Genomic DNA, 21133 nt, shown 5'->3' with positions numbered 1-21133 from the left:
GGGGCCCAGTGTGGTGGGTGAGTGATGGTCATGGGACTCAGTGTGGTGAGTGAGTGATGTTCCAGGGGCTCAGTGTGGTGGGTGAGTGATGGTCCAGGGGCTCAGTGTGGTGAGTGAGTGATGGTCCAGGGGCTCAGTGTGGTGAGTGAGTGATGGTCCAGGGGCTCAGTGTGCTGGGTGAGTGATGGTCCAGGGGCTCAGTGTGGTGAGTGATGGTCCAGGGGCTCAGTGTGGTGGGTGAGTGATGGTCCAGGGACTCAGTGTGGTGAGTGAGTGATGGTCCAGGGACTCAGTGTGGTGGGTGAGTGATGGTCCAGGGACTCAGTGTGGTGGGTGAGTGATGGTCCAGGGGCTCAGTGTGGTGGGTGAGTGATGGTCCAGGGACTCAGTGTGGTGGGTGAGTGATGGTCCAGGTGCTCAGTGTGGTGGGTGAGTGATGGTCCAGGGACTCAGTGTGGTGAGTGAGTGATGGTCCAGGGACTCAGTGTGGTGGGTGAGTGATGGTCCAGGGGCTCAGTGTGGTGGGTGAGTGATGGTCCAGGGACTCAGTGTTGTGGGTGAGTGATGGTCCAGGGACTCAGTGTTGTGGGTGAGTGATGGTCCAGGGGCTCAGTGTGGTGGGTGAGTGATGGTCCAGGGGCTCAGTGTGGTGGGTTAGTGATGGTCCAAGGGCTCAGTGTGGTGGGTGAGTGATGGTCCAGGGGCTCAGTGTGGTGAGTGAGTGATGGTCCAGGGACTCAGTGTGGTTGGTGAGTGATGGTCCAGGGGCTCAGTGTGGTGGGTGAGTGATGGTCATGGGGCTCAGTGTGGTGAGTGAGTGATGGTCCAGGGGCTCAGTGTGGTGGGTGAGTGATGGTCCAGGGGCTCAGTGTGGTGGGTGAGTGATGGTCCAGGGGCTCAGTGTGGTGGGTGAGTGATGGTCATGGGGCTCAGTGTGGTGAGTGAGTGATGGTCATGGGGCTCAGTGTGGTGAGTGAGTGATGCTCCAAGGGCTCAGTGTGGTGAGTGAGTGATGGTCCAAGGGCTCAGTGTGGTGGGTGAGTGATGGTCCAGGGGCTCAGTGTGGTGGGTGAGTGATGGTCATGGGGCTCAGTGTGGTGGGTGAGTGATGGTCCAGGGGCTCAGTGTGGTGAGTGAGTGATGGTCCAAGGGCTCAGTGTGGTGGGTGAGTGATGGTCCAGGGACTCAGTGTGGTTGGTGAGTGATGGTCCAGGGACTCAGTGTGGTGGGTGAGTGATGGTCCAGGGGCTCAGTGTGGTGGGTGATGGTCCAGGGGCTCAGTGTGCTGGGTGAGTGATGGTCCAGGGGCTCAGTGTGGTGGGTGAGTGATGGTCCAGGGGCTCAGTGTGGTGAGTGATGGTCCAGGGGCTCAGTGTGGTGAGTGATGGTCCAGGGGCTCAGTGTGGCGGGTGAGCGATGGTCCAGGGACTCAGTGTGGTGAGTGAGTGATGGTCCAGGGTCTCAGTGTGGTGAGTGAGTGATGGTCCAGTGGCTCAGTGTGGTGAGTGATGGTCCAGGGGCTCAGTGTGGTGAGTGATGGTCCAGGGGCTCAGTGTGGTGGGTGAGTGATGGTCCAAGGGCTCAGTGTGGTGGGTGAGTGATGGTCCAGGGGCTCAGTGTGGTGGGTGAGTGATGGTCCAGGGGCTCAGTGTGGTGGGTGAGTGATGGTCCAGGGACTCAGTGTGGTGGGTGAGTGATGGTCCAGGGGCTCAGTGTGGTGAGTGATGGTCCAGGTGCTCAGTGTGGTGGGTGAGTGATGGTCCAGGGGCTCAGTGTGGTTCGTGAGCGATGGTCCAGGGACTCAGTGTGGTGGGTGAGTGATGGTCCAAGGGCTCAGTGTGGTGGGTGAGTGATGGTCCAGGGACTCAGTGTGGTGGGTGAATGATGGTCCAGGGGCTCAGTGTGGTGGGTGAGTGATGGTCCAGGGGCTCAGTGTGGTGGGTGAGTGATGGTCCAGGGGCTCAGTGTGGTGGGTGAGTGATGGTCCAGGGGCTCAGTGTGGTGGGTGAGTGTTGGTCCAGGGGCTCAGTGTGGTGGGTGAGTGATGGTCCAGGGGCTCAGTGTGGTGGGTGAGTGATGGTCCAGGGACTCAGTGTGGTGGGTGAGTGATGGTCCAGGGGCTCAGTGTGGTGGGTGAGTGATGGTCCAGGGGCTCAGTGTGATGAGTGATGGTCCAGGGACTCAGTGTGGTGGGTGAGTGATGGTCCAGGGACTCAGTGTGGTGGGTGAGTGATGGTCCAGGGGCTCAGTGTGGTGAGTGAGTGATGGTCCAGGGGCTCAGTGTGATGAGTGATGGTCCAGGGACTCAGTGTGGTGGGTGAGTGATGGTCCAGGTGCTCAGTGTGGTGGGTGATGGTCCAGGGGCTCAGTGTGGTGGGTGATTGATGGTCCAGGGGCTCAGTGTGGTGGGTGATGGTCCAGGGGCTCAGTGTGGAGGGTGAGTGATGGTCCAGGGGCTCAGTGTGGTGGGTGAGTGATGGTCCAGGGGCTCAGTGTGGTGAGTGATGGTCCAGGAGATCAGTGTGGAGGGTGATTGATGGTCCAGGGGCTCAGTGTGGTGGGTGATGGTCCAGGGGCTCAGTGTGGTGGGTGAGTGATGGTCCAGGGACTCAGTGTGGTGGGTGAGTGATGGTCCAGGAACTCAGTGTGGTGGGTGAGTGATGCTCCAGGGACTCAGTGTGCTGGGTGAGTGATGGTCCAGGGGCTCAGTGTGGTGGGTGAGTGATGGTCCAGGGACTCAGTGTGGTGGGTGAGTGATGGTCCAGGGGCTCAGTGTTGTGGGTGAGTGATGGTCCAGGTGCTCAGTGTGGTGGGTGAGTGATGGTCCAGCGACTTAGTGTGGTGGGTGAGTGATGGTCCAGGGGCTCAGTGTGGTGAGTGAGTGATGGTCCAGGGGCTCAGTGTGGTGGGTGAGTGATGGTCCAGGGGCTCAGTGTTGTGGGTGAGTGATGGACCAGAGGCTTAGTGTTGTGGGTGTGTGATGGTCCAGGGGCTCAGTGTGGTGTGTGATGGTCCAGGGGCTCAGTGTGGTGAGTGAGTGATGGTCCAGGGGCTCAGTGTTGTGGGTGAGTGATGGTCCAGGGGCTCAGTGTGGTGAGTGAGTGATGGTCCAGGGACTCAGTGTGATTGGTGAGTGATGGTCCAGGGACTCAGTGTGGTGGGTGAGTGATGGTCATGGGACTCAGTGTGGTGGGTGAGTGATGGTCCAGGTGCTCAGTGTGGTGGGTGAGTGATGGTCCATGGGCTCAGTGTGGTGAGTGAGTGATGGTCCAGGGGCTCAGTGTGGTGAGTGAGTGATGGTCCAGGGGCTCAGTGTGGTGGGTGAGTGATGGTCCAGGGGCTCAGTGTGGTGAGTGATGGTCCAGGGGCTCAGTGTGGTGGGTGAGTGATGGTCCAGGGACTCAGTGTAGTGAATGAGTGATGGTCCAGGGACTCAGTGTGGTGAATGAGTGATGGTCCAGGGACTCAGTGTGGTGGGTGAGTGATGGTCCAGGGACTCAGTGTGGTGGGTGAGTGATGGTCCAGGGGCTCAGTGTGGTGGGTGAGTGATGGTCCAGGGACTCAGTGTGGTGTGTGATGGTCCAGGGGCTCAGTGTGGTGGGTGAGTGATGGTCCAAGTGCTCAGTGTGTTGGGTGAGTGATGGTCCAGGGGCTCAGTGTGGTGGGTGAGTGATGGTCCAGGGGCTCAGTGTGGTTCGTGAGTGATGGTCCAGGGGCTCAGTGTGGTGGGTGAGTGATGTTCCAAGGGCTCAGTGTGGTGGGTGAGTGATGGTCCAGGGACTCAGTGTGGTGGGTGAATGATGGTCCAGGGGCCCAGTGTGGTGGGTGAGTGATGGTCCAGGGACTCAGTGTGGTGGGTGAGTGATGGTCATGGGACTCAGTGTGGTGAGTGAGTGATGTTCCAGGGGCTCAGTGTGGTGGGTGAGTGATGGTCCAGGGGCTCAGTGTGGTGAGTGAGTGATGGTCCAGGGGCTCAGTGTGGTGAGTGAGTGATGGTCCAGGGGCTCAGTGTGCTGGGTGAGTGATGGTCCAGGGGCTCAGTGTGGTGAGTGATGGTCCAGGGGCTCAGTGTGGTGGGTGAGTGATGGTCCAGGGACTCAGTGTGGTGAGTGAGTGATGGTCCAGGGACTCAGTGTGGTGGGTGAGTGATGGTCCAGGGACTCAGTGTGGTGGGTGAGTGATGGTCCAGGGACTCAGTGTTGTGGGTGAGTGATGGTCCAGGGACTCAGTGTTGTGGGTGAGTGATGGTCCAGGGGCTCAGTGTGGTGGGTGAGTGATGGTCCAGGGGCTCAGTGTGGTGGGTGAGTGATGGTCCAGGGGCTCAGTGTGGTGGGTGAGTGATGGTCATGGGGCTCAGTGTGGTGAGTGAGTGATGGTCCAGGGACTCAGTGTGGTTGGTGAGTGATGGTCCAGGGGCTCAGTGTGGTGGGTGAGTGATGGTCATGGGGCTCAGTGTGGTGAGTGAGTGATGGTCCAGGGGCTCAGTGTGGTGGGTGAGTGATGGTCCAGGGGCTCAGTGTGGTGGGTGAGTGATGGTCCAGGGGCTCAGTGTGGTGGGTGAGTGATGGTCATGGGGCTCAGTGTGGTGAGTGAGTGATGGTCATGGGGCTCAGTGTGGTGAGTGAGTGATGCTCCAAGGGCTCAGTGTGGTGAGTGAGTGATGGTCCAAGGGCTCAGTGTGGTGGGTGAGTGATGGTCCAGGGGCTCAGTGTGGTGGGTGAGTGATGGTCATGGGGCTCAGTGTGGTGGGTGAGTGATGGTCCAGGGGCTCAGTGTGGTGAGTGAGTGATGGTCCAAGGGCTCAGTGTGGTGGGTGAGTGATGGTCCAGGGACTCAGTGTGGTTGGTGAGTGATGGTCCAGGGACTCAGTGTGGTGGGTGAGTGATGGTCCAGGGGCTCAGTGTGGTGGGTGATGGTCCAGGGGCTCAGTGTGCTGGGTGAGTGATGGTCCAGGGGCTCAGTGTGGTGAGTGATGGTCCAGGGGCTCAGTGTGGTGAGTGATGGTCCAGGGGCTCAGTGTGGTGGGTGAGTGATGGTCCTGGGACTCAGTGTAGTGAATGAGTGATGGTCCAGGGACTCAGTGTGGTGGGTGAGTGATGGTCCAGGGACTCAGTGTGGTGGGTGAGTGATGGTCCAGGGGCTCAGTGTGGTGGGTGAGTGATGGTCCAGGGACTCAGTGTGGTGTGTGATGGTCCAGGGACTCAGTGTTGTGGGTGAGTGATGGTCAAGGGGCTCAGTGTGGTGGGTGAGTGATGGTCCAGGGGCTTAGTGTGGTGGGTGAGTGATGGTCCAAGGGCTCAGTGTGGTGGGTGGGTGATGGTCCAGTGACTCAGTGTGGTTGGTGAGTGATGGTCCAGGGACTCAGTGTGGTGGGTGGGTGATGGTCCAGGGACTCAGTGTGGTGTGTGATGGTCCAGGGACTCAGTGTGGTGGGTGAGTGATGGTCCAGGGGCTCAGTGTGGTGGGTGAGTGATGGTCAAGGGACTCAGTGTGGTGGGTGAGTGATGGTCCAAGGGCTCAGTGTGGTGGGTGGGTGATGGTCCAGGGACTCAGTGTGGTTGGTGAGTGATGGTCCAGGGACTCAGTGTGGTGGGTGTGTGATGGTCCAGGGTCTCAGTGTGGTGGGTGAGTGATGGTCCAAGGGCTCAGTGTGGTGGGTGAGTGATGGTCCAGGGGCTCAGTGTGGTGGGTGAGTGATGGTCCAGGGGCTCAGTGTGGTTCGTGAGTGATGGTCCAGGGGCTCAGTGTGGTGGGTGAGTGATGGTCCAAGGGCTCAGTGTGGTGGGTGAGTGATGGTCCAGGGACTCAGTGTGGTGGGTGAATGATGGTCCAGGGGCTCAGTGTGGTGGGTGAGTGATGGTCCAGGGACTCAGTGTGGTGGGTGAGTGATGGTCATGGGACTCAGTGTGGTGGGTGAGTGATGGTCCAGAGGCTCAGTGTGGTGGGTGAGTGATGGTCCAGGGGCTCAGTGTGGTGAGTGAGTGATGGTCCAGGGGCTCAGTGTGGTGAGTGAGTGATGGTCCAGGGGCTCAGTGTGGTGGGTGAGTGATGGTCCAGGGGCTCAGTGTGGTGAGTGATGGTCCAGGGGCTCAGTGTGGTGGGTGAGTGATGGTCCAGGGACTCAGTGTGGTGAGTGAGTGATGGTCCAGGGACTCAGTGTGGTGGGTGAGTGATGGTCCAGGGACTCAGTGTGGTGGGTGAGTGATGGTCCAGGGGCTCAGTGTGGTGTGTGAGTGATGGTCCAGGGAATCAGTGTGGTGTGTGATGGTCCAGGGACTCAGTGTTGTGGGTGAGTGATGGTCCAGGGGCTCAGTGTGGTGGGTGAGTGATGGTCATGGGGCTCAGTGTGGTGAGTGAGTGATGGTCCAGGGACTCAGTGTGGTGGGTGAGTGATGGTCCAGGGACTCAGTGTGGTGAGTGATGGTCCAGGGGGTCAGTGTGGCGGGTGAGTGATGGTCCAGGGACTCAGTGTGGTGGGTGAGTGATGGTCCAGGGGCTCAGTGTGGTGGGTGAGTGATGGTCATGGGGCTCAGTGTGGTGGGTGAGTGATGGTTCAGGTGCTCAGTGTGGTGGGTGAGTGATGGTCATGGGGCTCAGTGTGGTGAGTGAGTGATGGTCCAGGGGCTCAGTGTGGTGGGTGAGTGATGGTCCAGGGGCTCAGTGTGGTGACTGATGGTCCAGGGGCTCAGTGTGGTGGGTGAATGATGGTCCAGGGGCTCAGTGTGGTGAGTGATGGTCCAGGGGCTCAGTGTAGTGGGTGATGGTCCAGGGGCTCAGTGTGGTGGTTGAGTGATGGTCCAGGGGCTCAGTGTGGTGAGTGATGGTCCAGGGGCTCAGTGTGGTGAGTGAGTGATGGTCCAGGGGCTCAGTGTGGTGAGTGAATGATGCTCCAGGGGCTCAGTGTGGTGAGTGATGGTCCAGGGGCTCAGTGTGGTGGGTGAATGATTGTCCAGGGGCTCAGTGTGGTGAGTGAGTGATGGTCCAGGGGCTCAGTGTGATGAGTGATGGTACAGGGGCTCAGTGTGGTGGGTGAGTGATGGTCCAGGGGCTCAGTGTGGTGAGTGATGGTCCAGGGGTTCAGTGTGGTGAGTGATGTTCCAGGGGCTCAGTGTGGTGGGTGAGTGATGGTCCAGGGGCTCAGTGTGGTGAGTGATGGTCCAGGTGCTGAGTGTGGTGAGTGAGTGATGGTCCAGGGGCTCAGTGTGGTGAGTGAATGATGGTCCAGGGGCTCAGTTTGGTGAGTGATGGTCCAGGGGCTCAGTGTGGTGAGTGATGGTCCAGGGGCTCAGTGTGGTGGGTGAATGATGGTCCAGGGGCTCAGTGTGGTGAGTGAGTGATGGTCCAGGGGCTCAGTGTGATGAGTGATGGTCCAGGGGCTCAGTGTGGTGGGTGAATGATGGTCCAGGGGCTCAGTGTGGTGAGTGAGTGATGGTCCAGGGGCTCAGTGTGATGAGTGATGGTCCAGGGGCTCAGTGTGGTGGGTGAGTGATGGTCCAGGGGCTCAGTGTGATGGTTGGGTGGATGATGATCCAAATGCTCAGTGTGCAGTGCAGTCATGTGGTCTTCTGGAGTATTCTTTTCCGCTGACTACTTGATCAATGCTTTAAGATATTAAAATTCTCAGAAGTATATTCCAAAGACAGCCCTCACCCCCTCCAGAAAAGCCATAAAGTTTCGCTAACTTTAAAAATGTTGATAAGCTGAATGGAAGCAAAAATAGACGGTGCTATACCTATCACAAGAAATACTTATAATGTGGATTTTATATTACTCAATTATTTTTTTTTTATTCATTCATTCACTCCTTTTTCCTCACCTAAATGAGAATGTATATATGGGAGGAGTACACAGGGAAATCTTTTCTGTGTAACGGACATAAATTTGTTCACTTACATTTATCGGTACTGAAATGGGGGCATTCAAATCACAGGTTGGAGGGGCTATCCCGCACAGCTAGAGGTTTTCTCTAGCTCAACCCAGGGTCATCTACTAGAGACCTCAGCCTTGGAATCACACCTTCGTTGCCTTTTTATTCGTGTTTCGTGGTTCTTATTTGTTCAGGGAGTAGATCGATTAAGTTTTATTCTGCTAATTTCAATGATATATTGACAGATAAATACACATGGCTAAGGACAAAGTAAAACTCATTTCTTTTAATGTCAATGGGCTGTTAAATCCAATCCATAGAACCATAGAACATTACAGCACAGAAACAGGCCTTTTGGCCCATCTTGGCTGTGCGGAACCATTTTTCTGCCTAGACCCACTGACCTGCACCTGGGCCATATCCCTCCAAACCTCTCTCATCCATATAAGTTTTACTTAAATGTCAAAAGTGAGCCCGCATTCACCACTTCATCTGGCAACTTATTCCACACTCCCACCACTCTCTGTGTGAAGAAGCCCCCCCAATGTTCCCTTTAAACTTTTCCCCCTTCACCCTTAACCCATGACCTCTGGTTTTTTTTCTCCCCGGCCTCAGTGGAAAAAGCCTGCTTGCATTCATTCTATCTATACCCATCATAATTTTATACACTTCTATCAAATCACCCCTCATTCTCCTACGCTGCAGGGAATAAAGTCCTAACCTATTCAACCTTTCTCCGTAACTCAGTTTCTCAAGTCCCAGCAACCTCCTTGTAAACCTTCTCTGCACTCTTTCAACCTTATTAATATCCTTCCTGTAATTAGGTGACCAAATCTGCACACAATACTCCAAATTTGGTCTCACCAATGTCTTATACAACCTCACATTCCAACTCTTATACTCAATACTTTGATTTATAAAGGCCAATGTACCAAAAGCTCTCTTTACGACCCTATTTACTTGTGACGCCACTTTTAGGGAATTATGTATCTGTACTCCCAGATCCCTCTGTTCTACTGCACTCATCAGTGTCCTACCATTTACCTTGTATGTTCTGCCTTGGTTTGACCTTCCAAAGTGCAATACCTCACACTTGTCCGCATTAAACTCCATCTGCCATTTTTCAGCCCATTCCTCCAACTGGTCCGAATCCCTCTACAGGCTTTGAAAGCCTTCCTCACTATCCACTACACCTCCAATCTTTGTATCATCAGCAAATTTGCTGATCCAATTTGCCACATTATCATCCAGATCATTGATATAGATGACAAATAACAATGGATCCAGCACCGATTCCTGTGGCACACCACTAGTCACAGGCCTCCACTCAGAGTAGCAATCCTCCACTATCACTCTCTGGCTTCTTCCATTGAGCCAATGTCTAATCCAATTTACTACCTCTCCATGTATACCTAGCGACTGAATCTTCCTAACTAACCTCCCATGCGGGACCTTGTCAAAGGCCTTACTGAAGTCCATGTATACAACATCCACTGCCTTCCCTTCATCCACTTTCCTGGTAACTTCCTCGAAAAACTCTAATAGATTGGTTAACCATGACCTACCACGCACAAAGCCATGCTGACTTTTTCTAATAAGTCCCTGTCTATCCAAATACTTGTAGTTCCAATCTCTTAGTATTCCTTCCAATAATTTACCTACTACCGATGTCAAACTTACCAGCCTATAATTTCCTGGCTTACTTTTTGTGTCTTTTTTAAACAACGGAACTACATGAGCTATCCTCCAATCCTCCGGCACCTGACCCGTAGATATCTACATTTTAAATATTTCTGCCAGGGCCCCTGCAATTTCAACACTAGTCTCCTTCAAGGTCCGAGGGAATTATCTACTCTGATTTGCCTCAAGACAGCAAGCACCTCCTCCTCTTTAATCTGTATAAGTTCCATGACGTCCCTACTTGTTTGCCTTGTTTCCATAGACTCCATTCCAGTTTCCTTAGTAAATACAGATGCAAAAAACCCATTCAATATCTCTCCCATTTCTTTTGGTTCCATACGTAGCCGACCACTCTGATCTTCAAGAGGACCAATTTTATCCCTCACTATCCTTTTGCTCTTAACATACCTGTAGAAGCTCTTGAGATTATCCTTCACCCTGACTGCCAAAACAACCTCATGTCTTCTTTTAGCCCTCCTGATTTCTTTCTTAAGTACTTTCTTACTCTTTTTATACTCCTCAAGCATCTTATTTCCTCCCTGTTGCCTATACATGTTACACATCTCTCACTTCTTCTTAATCAGAGTTCCAATATCCCTCGAGAACCAAGGTTCCTTATTCTTATTCATTTTGCCTTTAACTCTGACAGGAACATACAAACTCTGCACTCTCAAAATTTCTCCTTTGAAGTCCTCCCACATACCAATCACATCCTTGCCAGAGAACAACTTGTCCCAATCTACGCTTTTTAGATCCTTTCTCATTTCTTCAAATTTGGCCTTTTTCCAGTTTAGAACTTCAACCCGAGGACCAGATCTATCTTTATCCATGATCAGGTTGAAACTAATGACGTTATGATCACTGGAACCAAAGTGTTCCCCTACATACACTTCCGTCACTTGTCCTAACGTAATTTGTTTTTCTCCTCATATAAATCAGGACATAGGAGAGGAGTTGCTATTCTTATCTATGCAAGCTTAATTTTTAAAAAGTATTTGAAATGGGAGATAAGGAGGGCAGATATATTCTGTTAAGGGGGGATATAGACGGAAATTCAGTTACTCTATTGAATATATACGCACCCCCGGGAAGTGATACCAGTTTCTTTCAGAAAATTACTGATATTATGGTAACGGAAACAGAAGGTCTCCTGATATGTGGGGGAGATTTAAATTTACAATTACAACCAAAGTTAGACTCTTCCAATAGAAAAACCTATGAAACAAAATCCTTACATAAGGAAGTTAATACACTTTTTGAGGATGTTGGTCTAATTGATGTATGGAGGGACCTTTTCCCCGACAGAGAGGATTACACTCATTATTCTGCCCCCTATTCTGTATATACAAGAATAGACTATTTCATAACATTTGGAAAAGACAAAGACAAAATAAACACCTGTGGAATTGGGACGATAGATGTAATAGACCATATATTTATCTGTTGTTTTTGACCTACAACCAAAGAATACCATTTGGAAACTAAATTCAAGTCTACTCAATGATCCCTACTTTAAGGAACAAATTAAAAAATAAATTGGCCTTTACTTAGAGTTCAATGATAATGGAGAGGTTTCACCTCCCATTCTATGGGATACCCTGAAGGCTGTCTTAAGAGGAAAATTATAACAATATCTTCATATCAGAAAAAATAAGGAATAAAACATTAGAGGAATTACAAAATAGGCTGAAGGAACTAGAGAAAAAACACAAATTGAATTTGGCACAGGATACATTAGGGGAAATTTAAAAAATTAGGAATGAAATTAATAGTTTGGCTACGCAAGAAATCAGGAAAAATATAATGTTTCTGAAACAGAGACATTATGAAAGTGGATCTAAGTCTGAAAATGTTATCATGGAAACTGGGGAAAAAAAGGTAGCAGAAAATACAATTCATAGGATTAGGGATCCAAGAACAAAAATGATTTAAAAATAATGTTTGTTTGATGATGAACTTCAATACAAAAAAAAGCTAAGTGAAATTCAAGAAGCTTTTGAAGTGTTTTACAAAACTCTATATTCCAAAGTTCCAGGGAGAAGCATAACCCAAATTGACACCTTCCTGATTTCTCTAGCGTTACCCACTTTAGGCAAAGAACAAAATAGAACGATGACTGCTGACATAACTGAAGTTGAACTAAAAGCTGCAATTAATAGTTCGGCACGGACTAGAAGGGCCGAGATGGCCTGTTTCCGTGCTGTAATTGTTATATGGTTATAATAGACTTAAATTAGATCAGATGGATATACAGGAGAGTGGTACAAAGAATTTAAAAATGTGTTAATTCCTGTCTTACTTCCCACTCTGAACTGGGCTCTAAAAAAGGCACAAATGCCACTCAGCTTGAAGGAAGCGATAATCTCAGCTATACCAAAAGAATGCAAGGATAAAATGGAATGTGGGACATTTAGATCAACATCCGTTCTTAATGTAGATTATAGATTATTTACCTCCATCATGGCCAAACATTTAGTAGAGTTTCTACCCATACTGATACATAACGATCAGACAGGTTTTATACAACAACGCCAAACACAAGACAATATATGAAGGACACTTCACATTATGGACCATATACAAAAAAATAAAATCGAAGCAATAGTGGTAAGTGTGGACGCTGAAAAGGCATTTGATTCGGTTAATTGGAATTTTCTTTACAGAGTTTGACATACATTTGGTTTCCATTACACAATTATTAAAACTATACAGGCACAAGATGACCACCCTACTGCTAGGATTAAAATCAATGGATATTTATCAAATAGTTTTACCCTAGAAAGGCGCACAAGACAGGGCTGTGCATGGTCACCACTACTCTTCGAATTATATCTGGAACCATTAGCTCAGTACATCAGACAAAATGAAGAGATCAGGGGAATTACTATTAAAGTGACAGAGCCTGTTACGCGGATGACATTTTGATCTATCTTGGGCAACCAACATACTCTTTACCTAAATTGATGCAATCCTTTGAACAATATGGTCAATTATCAGGATACAAGATCAACATAGATAAAACTCAGTTACTTTCATATTACTATAGCCCACCAAGAGAAATTGAAAGTAGATATCCCTGGGCATGGCAAACAGAGTCTTCTAAATATTTGGGCATCATTATGCCAAAAGATTTGGCAAAATTATCAGAATGCAATTATCAGCCTATATATAAAAAATTAAGGGAGATAAAATCCTCAGTTCAAGGATTGAATCTATTAAAATGAATATACTGCCCTGACTCAGACCCTACCGATAGAGATTAATCAAAATCAATTCAATGAATGGAATACAATGTTATTAAGATATATTTGGCAAGGTAAAAGGCCTAGAGTTCGTCTCAAAACTTTGCAATTAGCCAAAGAAAAGGGGGGATGGGGCCTACCCTCTTTTAGAGATTATTATTTTGCAGCACAGTTGAGAGCTGTGATATGTTGGTGCATATGATGCTCAATGGAAAAACATTGAGGAGGGGATACTTCCCATCCCCATACAGGCAAGTTTGGCTGATGATAACCCATGGGTGAAATGGACTCTTAAAATATGGAAAACTATTATAAAAGGATATAAACTAGAGGGAGATAATGCAATTCTTAAATGGTGTGCATATGACTCGGATTTTACGCTGAATAAACTGGATGTTAGATTTAAGAACTGGACAGCTAAAGCAATAACAGTTCTTTGCAATATAATGAAAGAAGGAACGCTGTTCAGTTTTGAAATGCTTAAAGAAAAACACATTAGAAAAACAAGGCTTTTATCCGTATTTACAGATGTGACAATATGTTAGTAGCACAGTTAAAAATGTAACCATGGCAAGTACATGTTTGATAGAGCTATTTAGAAAAGCATATAATTCAGATAATGGTAGTAGAATCATTTCAAGCATGCATAAGGGTTTGTCAAATCTTAAAACACATTCAACTTCATACATTAAAACAAAATGGGAGAAGGAAGGAGGGATAATTATATCTGAGGAAGAATGGACAATAATATGGAAGTATCAATGGAAGTGTACCAGTTCACAGAAATGGAGGGAGTTCGGATGGAAAAACTTGATAAGATATTTTGTTACACCCTCTCAAAAATCCCATTATGATTGTAACCCTGTTTGCTGGAGAAATTGTGGAAATCAAAATGCAAGCCATTATCATATTTTCTGGGAATGCCGCGTTATCAGAGACTATTGGAGTGGGATACACAATGCCCTACAAGACATCTTCAAATGTGAAATACCCTTAGAAAGTAAGACTGTATATTTTGGGTATATACCTCAAGAATGGTTGAAAAGAGATAAATATTTAATGAATATACTGCTGGTGTCTGGTAAAAAGACTCTTCCTAGGAAATGGTTATCACAGGAGAGCCCAACCTTAAATACATGGATGGAATTTACAATGGATATTTACAAAATGGAGAAAATAACAGCATCTGTTAATCATAAGTTGGAACAGTTTGATTCATACTGGGAAAAATGGTTTAACTACATAACACCTCATAGGACTGATTTTATCCTCATAAATTAATGAATATGTTGTAAAAAAACAATCACTCCCTATTTGTACATAGTTTTCTCCTTTCACTTGTTCTTTCTTTCCTCTCTTTTCTAGTTGTATATTTCAGATAAATACTTTGTGGAGATTTGTGGCATATATGACTATATGATATATATGTACAATGTCTGAAATACATCTTATGGAAATGTTTGTTTAATGATGAACTTCAATAACAAATAAATTACAAAAAATATATATTAAAATACTCAATTAAAGTTGTAGCATATTCCCCCAATGATGTAAAAGCAGTTTACAATGCTTAACTAACCAATGATTTATTAAGCTGTAATATGACCTCCATGCTTTTATATTTTGTGTCCTAGCTAATGAAGATAAGTATACAGTATGCTGTGTTCATCACCTCTTCTACCTAATGTTTTACCCTGTAGGAATCTATGGGCAAGCTCCCTAGATGTTGCCTGACCTGCTGAGTTTCTAAAGCATTTTGTGTGTGTTGTTCGGGATTTTCAGCATCTGCATAGTCCCTTGTATCCTCTCAGGAATGTTGGGGAACATAGGGTAAAGTGAGAAAGAGGAACTAAATGAAATCAATCGTGCAGCATGACACGTGAGTGTGAATTTGGTGAAAATGAGGAATTCCAAGGAGCTATCCTAGAGGAGAGTGTGTATTGCTTAGCCTTGTGTTGGAAGGATGGGCATCACATCTCAGTGAAAGTTCAATTGTTTTACCTTTTAAATATCCATTGTTAATTTTAGTGATTAAATGTGACATCAATTAATCTTTTATTTTATTTCTATAATAAAATAGAACATAGAAATCTACAGCACATTACAGGTCCTTTGGCCCACGATGTTGTGCCAACCATGTAACCTACTCTAGAAGCTGCCTAGAATTTCCCTACCACATAGCTCCATGTACCTATCTAAGAGTCTCTTAAAAGACCCTATTGTATCTGCCTCTACCACCTTCACTGGCAGTGCATTCCACGCACCCACCACTCTCTGTGTGAAAAACCTACCTCTGACATTCCCCCTGTACCTGCTATCTGAAAACTATGCTCCCTTATGTTAGCCATTTCATCCCTGGGGAAAAGCCTCTAGCTATCCACACGATCAGTGCCTCTCATTATCTTACACACTTCTATCAGGTCACCTTTCATCCTCTGTCACTCGAAGGAGAAAAGGCCAAGTTCACTCAACCTATTCTCCAATCTAGGCAACATCCTTGTAAATCTTCTCTGCACTCTCTATAGCCATTAGGACTTCACCAAGAATGTAGCCTGGGGAAACGCAGGACTACAGCTCAGACACAGCATCACTTCCACCCAGTTGGTGGTTAACCTGGGGCAGCCTATGTCCAGGAAGACCCAGTCAAAGGTTTCAAGGATACATTTAATGTCAGAGAAATGTATTCAGTTTACATCCTGAAATGCTGTTTTTTCCAATCCAGTCCTGTCCAATATTGCAAACACAAGGAAATGTGCAGATGCTGGAAATTCAAGCAACACACACAAAACGCTGGAAGAATGCAGCAGGCCAGGCAGCATCGATAGGAAGAAGCACTGTCGACGTTTCAGGCTGAGACCCTTCACCTGACAAAGGGTCTCGGCCCGCAACGTCGACAATGCTTCTTCCTATCGATGCTGCCTGGCCTGCCGCGTTCCTCCAGCGTTTTGTGTGTGTTGCTGTCCAATATTGAACAGCCTGACCCCAGCAGAGAATTGTAAGTCCCATCTCCTGGTAATGACGTCCATTGGTCAGGATTGAGATGCTGTAGCCCATTGTCATCCTCTGTCCATTAACCCTCTACAGTAAGATTTCTTCATCAGTTGTATGAAGAGGGTTCTTATCTCTCTGTTTCATTCTTCCAGTGAGAAGACCTTCTTCCTATTTCACAAATTTGTCATATTCCTGAAAACCCCTTTCCTCCTCCATCTCACCTCTCCCTCGGGGACTTAATCAGCTTTTGACCATTCCATCTGACAATAGCCTCCAAACTTGTGCTTTTTTCCATAAGTTCTTTTTCTTCCTATAACTGAGCAAATAATAGTAACTCATCAGTGTCTTACCAATTTGTGTTTTGTCCTTGCCATCAGGGAGCAGATATAGGCAACATGGAGAAGATCCCAGAGCCTATCAAAGAAGCAACAGCTCTCTTCGGTAAGAACACACCAACAAGCCTGTTACAGTCAATGTTCACGTCATCTGATTGATCTGAGGGAGGATTCTGATAGATAAGCCATAGCGAATTTAGGATAGGTTCAGCATTCGTAGAACATAGAACAGGAAGATGTTCTTTGGCCAACATGTTGTGCCAAACTAACTCATCAGCTGAATCAAAGGCTCTTGTTTGATTGATTTCTTGTAAAAATAAGTACTTGATTATTGTGACTTTCCTTTCCACAAGATGTTATGGTACCAATAGCCGATTGTATGCACTTGCCCAAGATGCTTTAGACAGAGTCACACAGCTCTTCAGTCCACACTGTGCATTCCAACCATAAAGTACACATTTGTCCCACCCTATTTACCTGAATCTGGGGTGGGATAAGTGTCAAATGTTCATCCATCTACTTAAACATTAGAGTCTCTGCCTTGAGCACCCAGACACATTAGTTAGATATTCCAGGAAAAGGTAGAGATGTGAGATGGAAGCCTTAATAAGATAGTTCCAAAGGGCAGGACCACTGGCACCCATGATAGGAGAAGAGGAAATTGTGTATTTTATCTTTCCTGGGAAGATAAAAGGGTTTGGAGAGTGTTTCCCAATTAACTTAAAGGAGGCAGAAATGATGTATTTGGGAGGAGCTGTTGAACATGCTTTGGCAAAGTATCACAGAACATCTTTTAGGTGTTAACTGGTGTCAATTAAGCAGGTTTTTGAGAGATTTTGGTGCTGTATTAATCTGAGCAAACAGAGTTTTGTAAGCTTTAAGGTAGTTATGGAAGAAAACAAGGGTGGTCCTTGAGATATGTCTTAAAGTAGGGAAAGTAGATTTCAGTAATGTATGCAGGACCTGGCAGACATAGATCAGGAGCAGCTGCAATTCCCGACAGGTGGAAGATGGTAAGTGTTCAGAGTTAGCATGTCCCTGTTAGGTCAAAGGCCAAAGGTGGTATGTTTTGGGAACCCAGGTTGGTAAAAGATACTGAATGTTTGATCAGAGAAAGGAAGTATAGGTATTAAATGAGTCACCTTTATAAAGGATAGGAGTAAAAGAAGTTAGCAAAGCAAAAAAAGGAACTTGGCAAATCTGATTAAGGGGAATCCTGAAACCTCTTGTAAGTGTATGAGAAGAGGGGTGACTAGGAAAGCAATAGGTCCTCTCAGTGATCATAGTGGATATTCTGGAGTACATTGGTATTAAGCAGTAGGAAGTGCTAGAAATACAAGGGAACTGTCACAACCACGGATTCGGCAGCGCAATAAATACAGCAATTACGCTTGTGAATTTGCACGTGTCAACTAATTTTTATTTAATCATGATATTATTTAACTCCATCCTTGTCGTTGTAGTGCTTGTCGAGACTTGGACAGAGCACAGCAACGATTCACTTTTGTTTTGCCTCAGCCTTGCCTGAGAAATTGGACTGACTCTGAAGACTAGCAGTATTCGTTTAATAATTAGATGTTCTTTTTAGCCACAGTGTAGGCTTTGTTTTCCATTTGAGAGTTTTAGTTAATGGTCCTGTTTGGCCTAGGGTTTATTGTTTTCTTTTCCCTTTAACACTGTTCGCATTAAAGTTTTGTGAACTATCGATCCACTTCAGTGTCTCTCACTCCGCACTTGGGCCATATCCGATCCTGGTGACAGCAAGTCTCGAACGCACAAAGATAGACCCAGCAGAAAGAGAGCAGCTGATCTTGGCTGTGAGATTCATTGGTCAGGTGGGAGACAAACTACAGGCAATGGAATCTGTTCTCAGTGAAGTTACGGAGGCAATGAGGCAGATAATCTCGTGCCGACAAGCCCAGTCTCACTTGGAGGAACAGGTATCGTCCCAGGCCGCAACTGTTCAACAGCTCACCGCAGACAATCAGACTTGGGTGTCTGCGATTTCCGTACTCACAGCCACCATCCACAAACTTACTGTGAACAGTCAGCATCAGCTGACAGCCATTAATGTTCTTGCCAATGCAATTCAGCAGCCTTAGGCTGCCTCAGTCCTGCTCCCAGCATCTCGCAGGCCCTCCTTTTCTGCTGCCCCAACAATCTGTAATACTAATGCGCCCGCTCTCACACCCGGACCAGAGCTGACTCCTGCGTTCGGACCCCTGCGTCCGTACAAGATTCTGGAGATCTGGATGGCTGCAGGAATTTTTTTTACCCAATGCGAGCTGACATTCTAAGCCCAGCCTGGTCATTTTGGTGATGATGCATGAAAACTGGCGTACATGATCAATCTTCTTGATGGACCTCCACAGAGCCTGTTCAACGCTTTACGGGAGTAAGAATACCCCACAGCCCAGTCGTTTCAACATTTCATGGCAGAGTTAAGGAAGGTTTTTGATCTTCCAGTACGGGGTCAAGAGGCTGCCCACTGACTCTTGGACCTGCACCAAGACAGAGGAACGGTGAGAACCTATGCAGTTAAGTTTTGTACCCTTGGAGTAGAGACGGGTTGGAATGAGAGAGTTCTCATCACTGTCTTCCAGCGTGGACTGAATGCAGGGGTCCAGCATGAGATCGCCATCCAGGACGAGCAGGATAGTCTGGATGACTTGATTAATCTGACCATTCAAGTTGACGACTGAGTGGCGCAGGGAAAGAATGTTTCAAACTTCCTGTGCACCACTTGATCACTGTCTTTTCTCGCCTTCTCCCCCTCCCTCACCACTCAGCACCCAGCCCACGGACACGGAGGAGCCTATGCAAGTGGGGCGCATGCGCCTGACTCAGGAGGAACGAGAGCAGCGCCGGAGAACCGGTTCCTGCCTCTACTGGCAGGCGGCATGTTCCAAGTGTCCAGTAAAAGAGAATCCCCATCAGCAGGGAGGGGAATCCTGACGGGTCGGTTCTCTCTTTAGTCAGCTCCCCCAATACTCGCAGCTTCCATGTCATGGAGGTCTTAGACCCGTGAACAAGCCATTATCGACTCAGATGCAGCCGGGAATCTCATGCACATCTCTCTCACTCAAAGATGGGGAGTTTCAACTCAGGAATTAAGAGAAAATATCAATGTCAAGGCGCTGGACAATCGATTTCTGGGAACTGGCAAGACCCACCTTGCCACCCAACCCCTCCAACTGGTGCTCGAAGGCAACCATCATGAAGAAATATCTTTCTATCTGGTTAATTCACCTGAACTGCCACTGGTTATCCCGACATAACCCACGGATCGATTGGTCTCTGAAGGTACTCCAAGAGTGCCTGTCTACCTGTTTGAGTTCAGTTCAAGCTCCATTCCATGAATCCCCTCCTGTGTCAGCTAAGGATGAGACCTGTCTGGGATTCTGGCTGAATATGCGGATCTCCTGAGGTTTTCAGTAGAAGAAGGGCCACCACACCGGCCGTACGACTGTGCCATAGACCTCCTACCTGGCGCTGGTCCACCCCAGGCTGCCTCTTTTCCCTCTCTCGTCCTGAAATGGTGGCCATGGAGGAAGACAATAAGGAGGCATTGAGCCGTCCATCAACCTCGCTGGCAGGAGCAGGCTTCTTTTTTGTGAACAAGAAAACTGGCAAGCTCCGTCCCTGCATCGATTATCGGCCCCTGAACAACGTCACTGTGCCTACAATCTGATTCACATAAGAGAACGGGATAAGTGGAAAACGGCTTTCATGACCTCTAATGGCTACTATGAATATCTGGTGATACATTTGGTCTGGCCAATGCCCCCACTAGATTCCAGGCCTTGCTTAATGATGTGCTCAGGGACATGTTGAACCAGTTTGTGTTTGTGTATTTAGATGACATCCTTATCTGTTCCCGCTCTGATCAGGAGCATGTCCAGAGAATACTCAGATGCCTTCTCAAAAACGACCTGGACGCCAAGCCTGAAAAATCTGAATTCCATAAAGACTAGGTGTCGTTTCTGGGCTATATATTTGCCCCATCTAGTGTTCAAATAGACCCCAGTAAAGTTCAGGCAGACTGCCCAAACCGTCTACAGTCAAACAGGTACGGGGCTTCATGGGGTTTGTGAACTTTTATCGCCGTTTCATCCGGAATTTTGGCTCTATCGTGTCTCCAGTTAATGAACTCACTAAGAAGACCTCGGCAGGATTCCATTGGACGGACGATGCCGACCGAACGTTCTCCACGCAACGTTTCACCACTGCCCCGCTGCTGCCATTCATTGTCGAGGTGGATGTTTCTGATGTCGGCATTGGAGCTGTCATCTCTCAGCGCTCGTCTGTGGATAGCTGGCTGCACCCTTGTGCCTTTCTTTCCCATCGCTTGACTCCGGCCGAGAGGAATTACAATGTTGGGAACCGGGAGCTTCTAGCTGTCAAGAAGGCCCTGGAGGAATGGCGACACTGGCTGGAGGGGGCAGAGCATCCGGACTTGGTCTGGACAGATCACAAGAACCTCTCCTGTATTCAGGATACTAAGAAACTCAACTTCCGTTGAGCCCTGTGGGCTCTGTTCTTCACACGGTTCAATTTTGTCCTCATTTATTGTCCCGGCAGCAAGAATACTGAGGCCGACGCTTTCTCCCGGCAGTTCAATGGATCTGAGGACAATATAGATCCAGAGCCCATTCTTCCTCGCTCGTGTATCACTGCGCTGGCAGAGGTGAGGGCCGCCCAACAATCAGATCAGGTTCGGATGGGGGACCTCCCAACAGGCTGTTTGCCCCTGCTGCAGTGCATTCCAAAGTGTTGGAATGGGGGGGGGGGGGGGGGGGGGGGAGGTCACTTCTCCTGTCTGGCTGGACATTTGAGAATTCAATGGACTCAGGAGTTTATGAAGAGACAATTTTGGTGGCCATCTATGTCCCAGGAATCCACGACTTTGTATCTGCCTGTCCCACCTGCACTCGGAACAAGACATCACGCCAGGGTCCTGTGGGTCTGTTATGTCCACTGCCTGTGCCCCTGGTCCCACCTCTCAGTAGATTTCATTA

The 21133-nt window shown here is 48.0% G+C and overlaps 1 protein-coding gene across 1 annotated transcript in view; it reads left to right on the top strand.

The window, feature by feature from the left end:
* LOC140731911 (protein CASP-like) overlaps positions 1-21133 on the top strand; it is a 725429-nt gene that overhangs the window by 644313 nt on the left and 59983 nt on the right. The window contains exon 16 of the mRNA XM_073053890.1: positions 16158-16221. Coding sequence (XP_072909991.1) covers positions 16158-16221 — 64 coding nt within the window. The remainder of the gene's footprint in view (positions 1-16157; positions 16222-21133) is intronic.

The sequence above is a fragment of the Hemitrygon akajei genome, chromosome 8 (assembly GCF_048418815.1).
Source record: "Hemitrygon akajei chromosome 8, sHemAka1.3, whole genome shotgun sequence".
Classification (NCBI taxonomy): Eukaryota; Metazoa; Chordata; class Chondrichthyes; order Myliobatiformes; family Dasyatidae; genus Hemitrygon; species Hemitrygon akajei.
The sequence above is the reverse complement of the archived record's forward strand: the minus strand, read 5'-3'. Positions and strand labels throughout refer to the sequence as shown.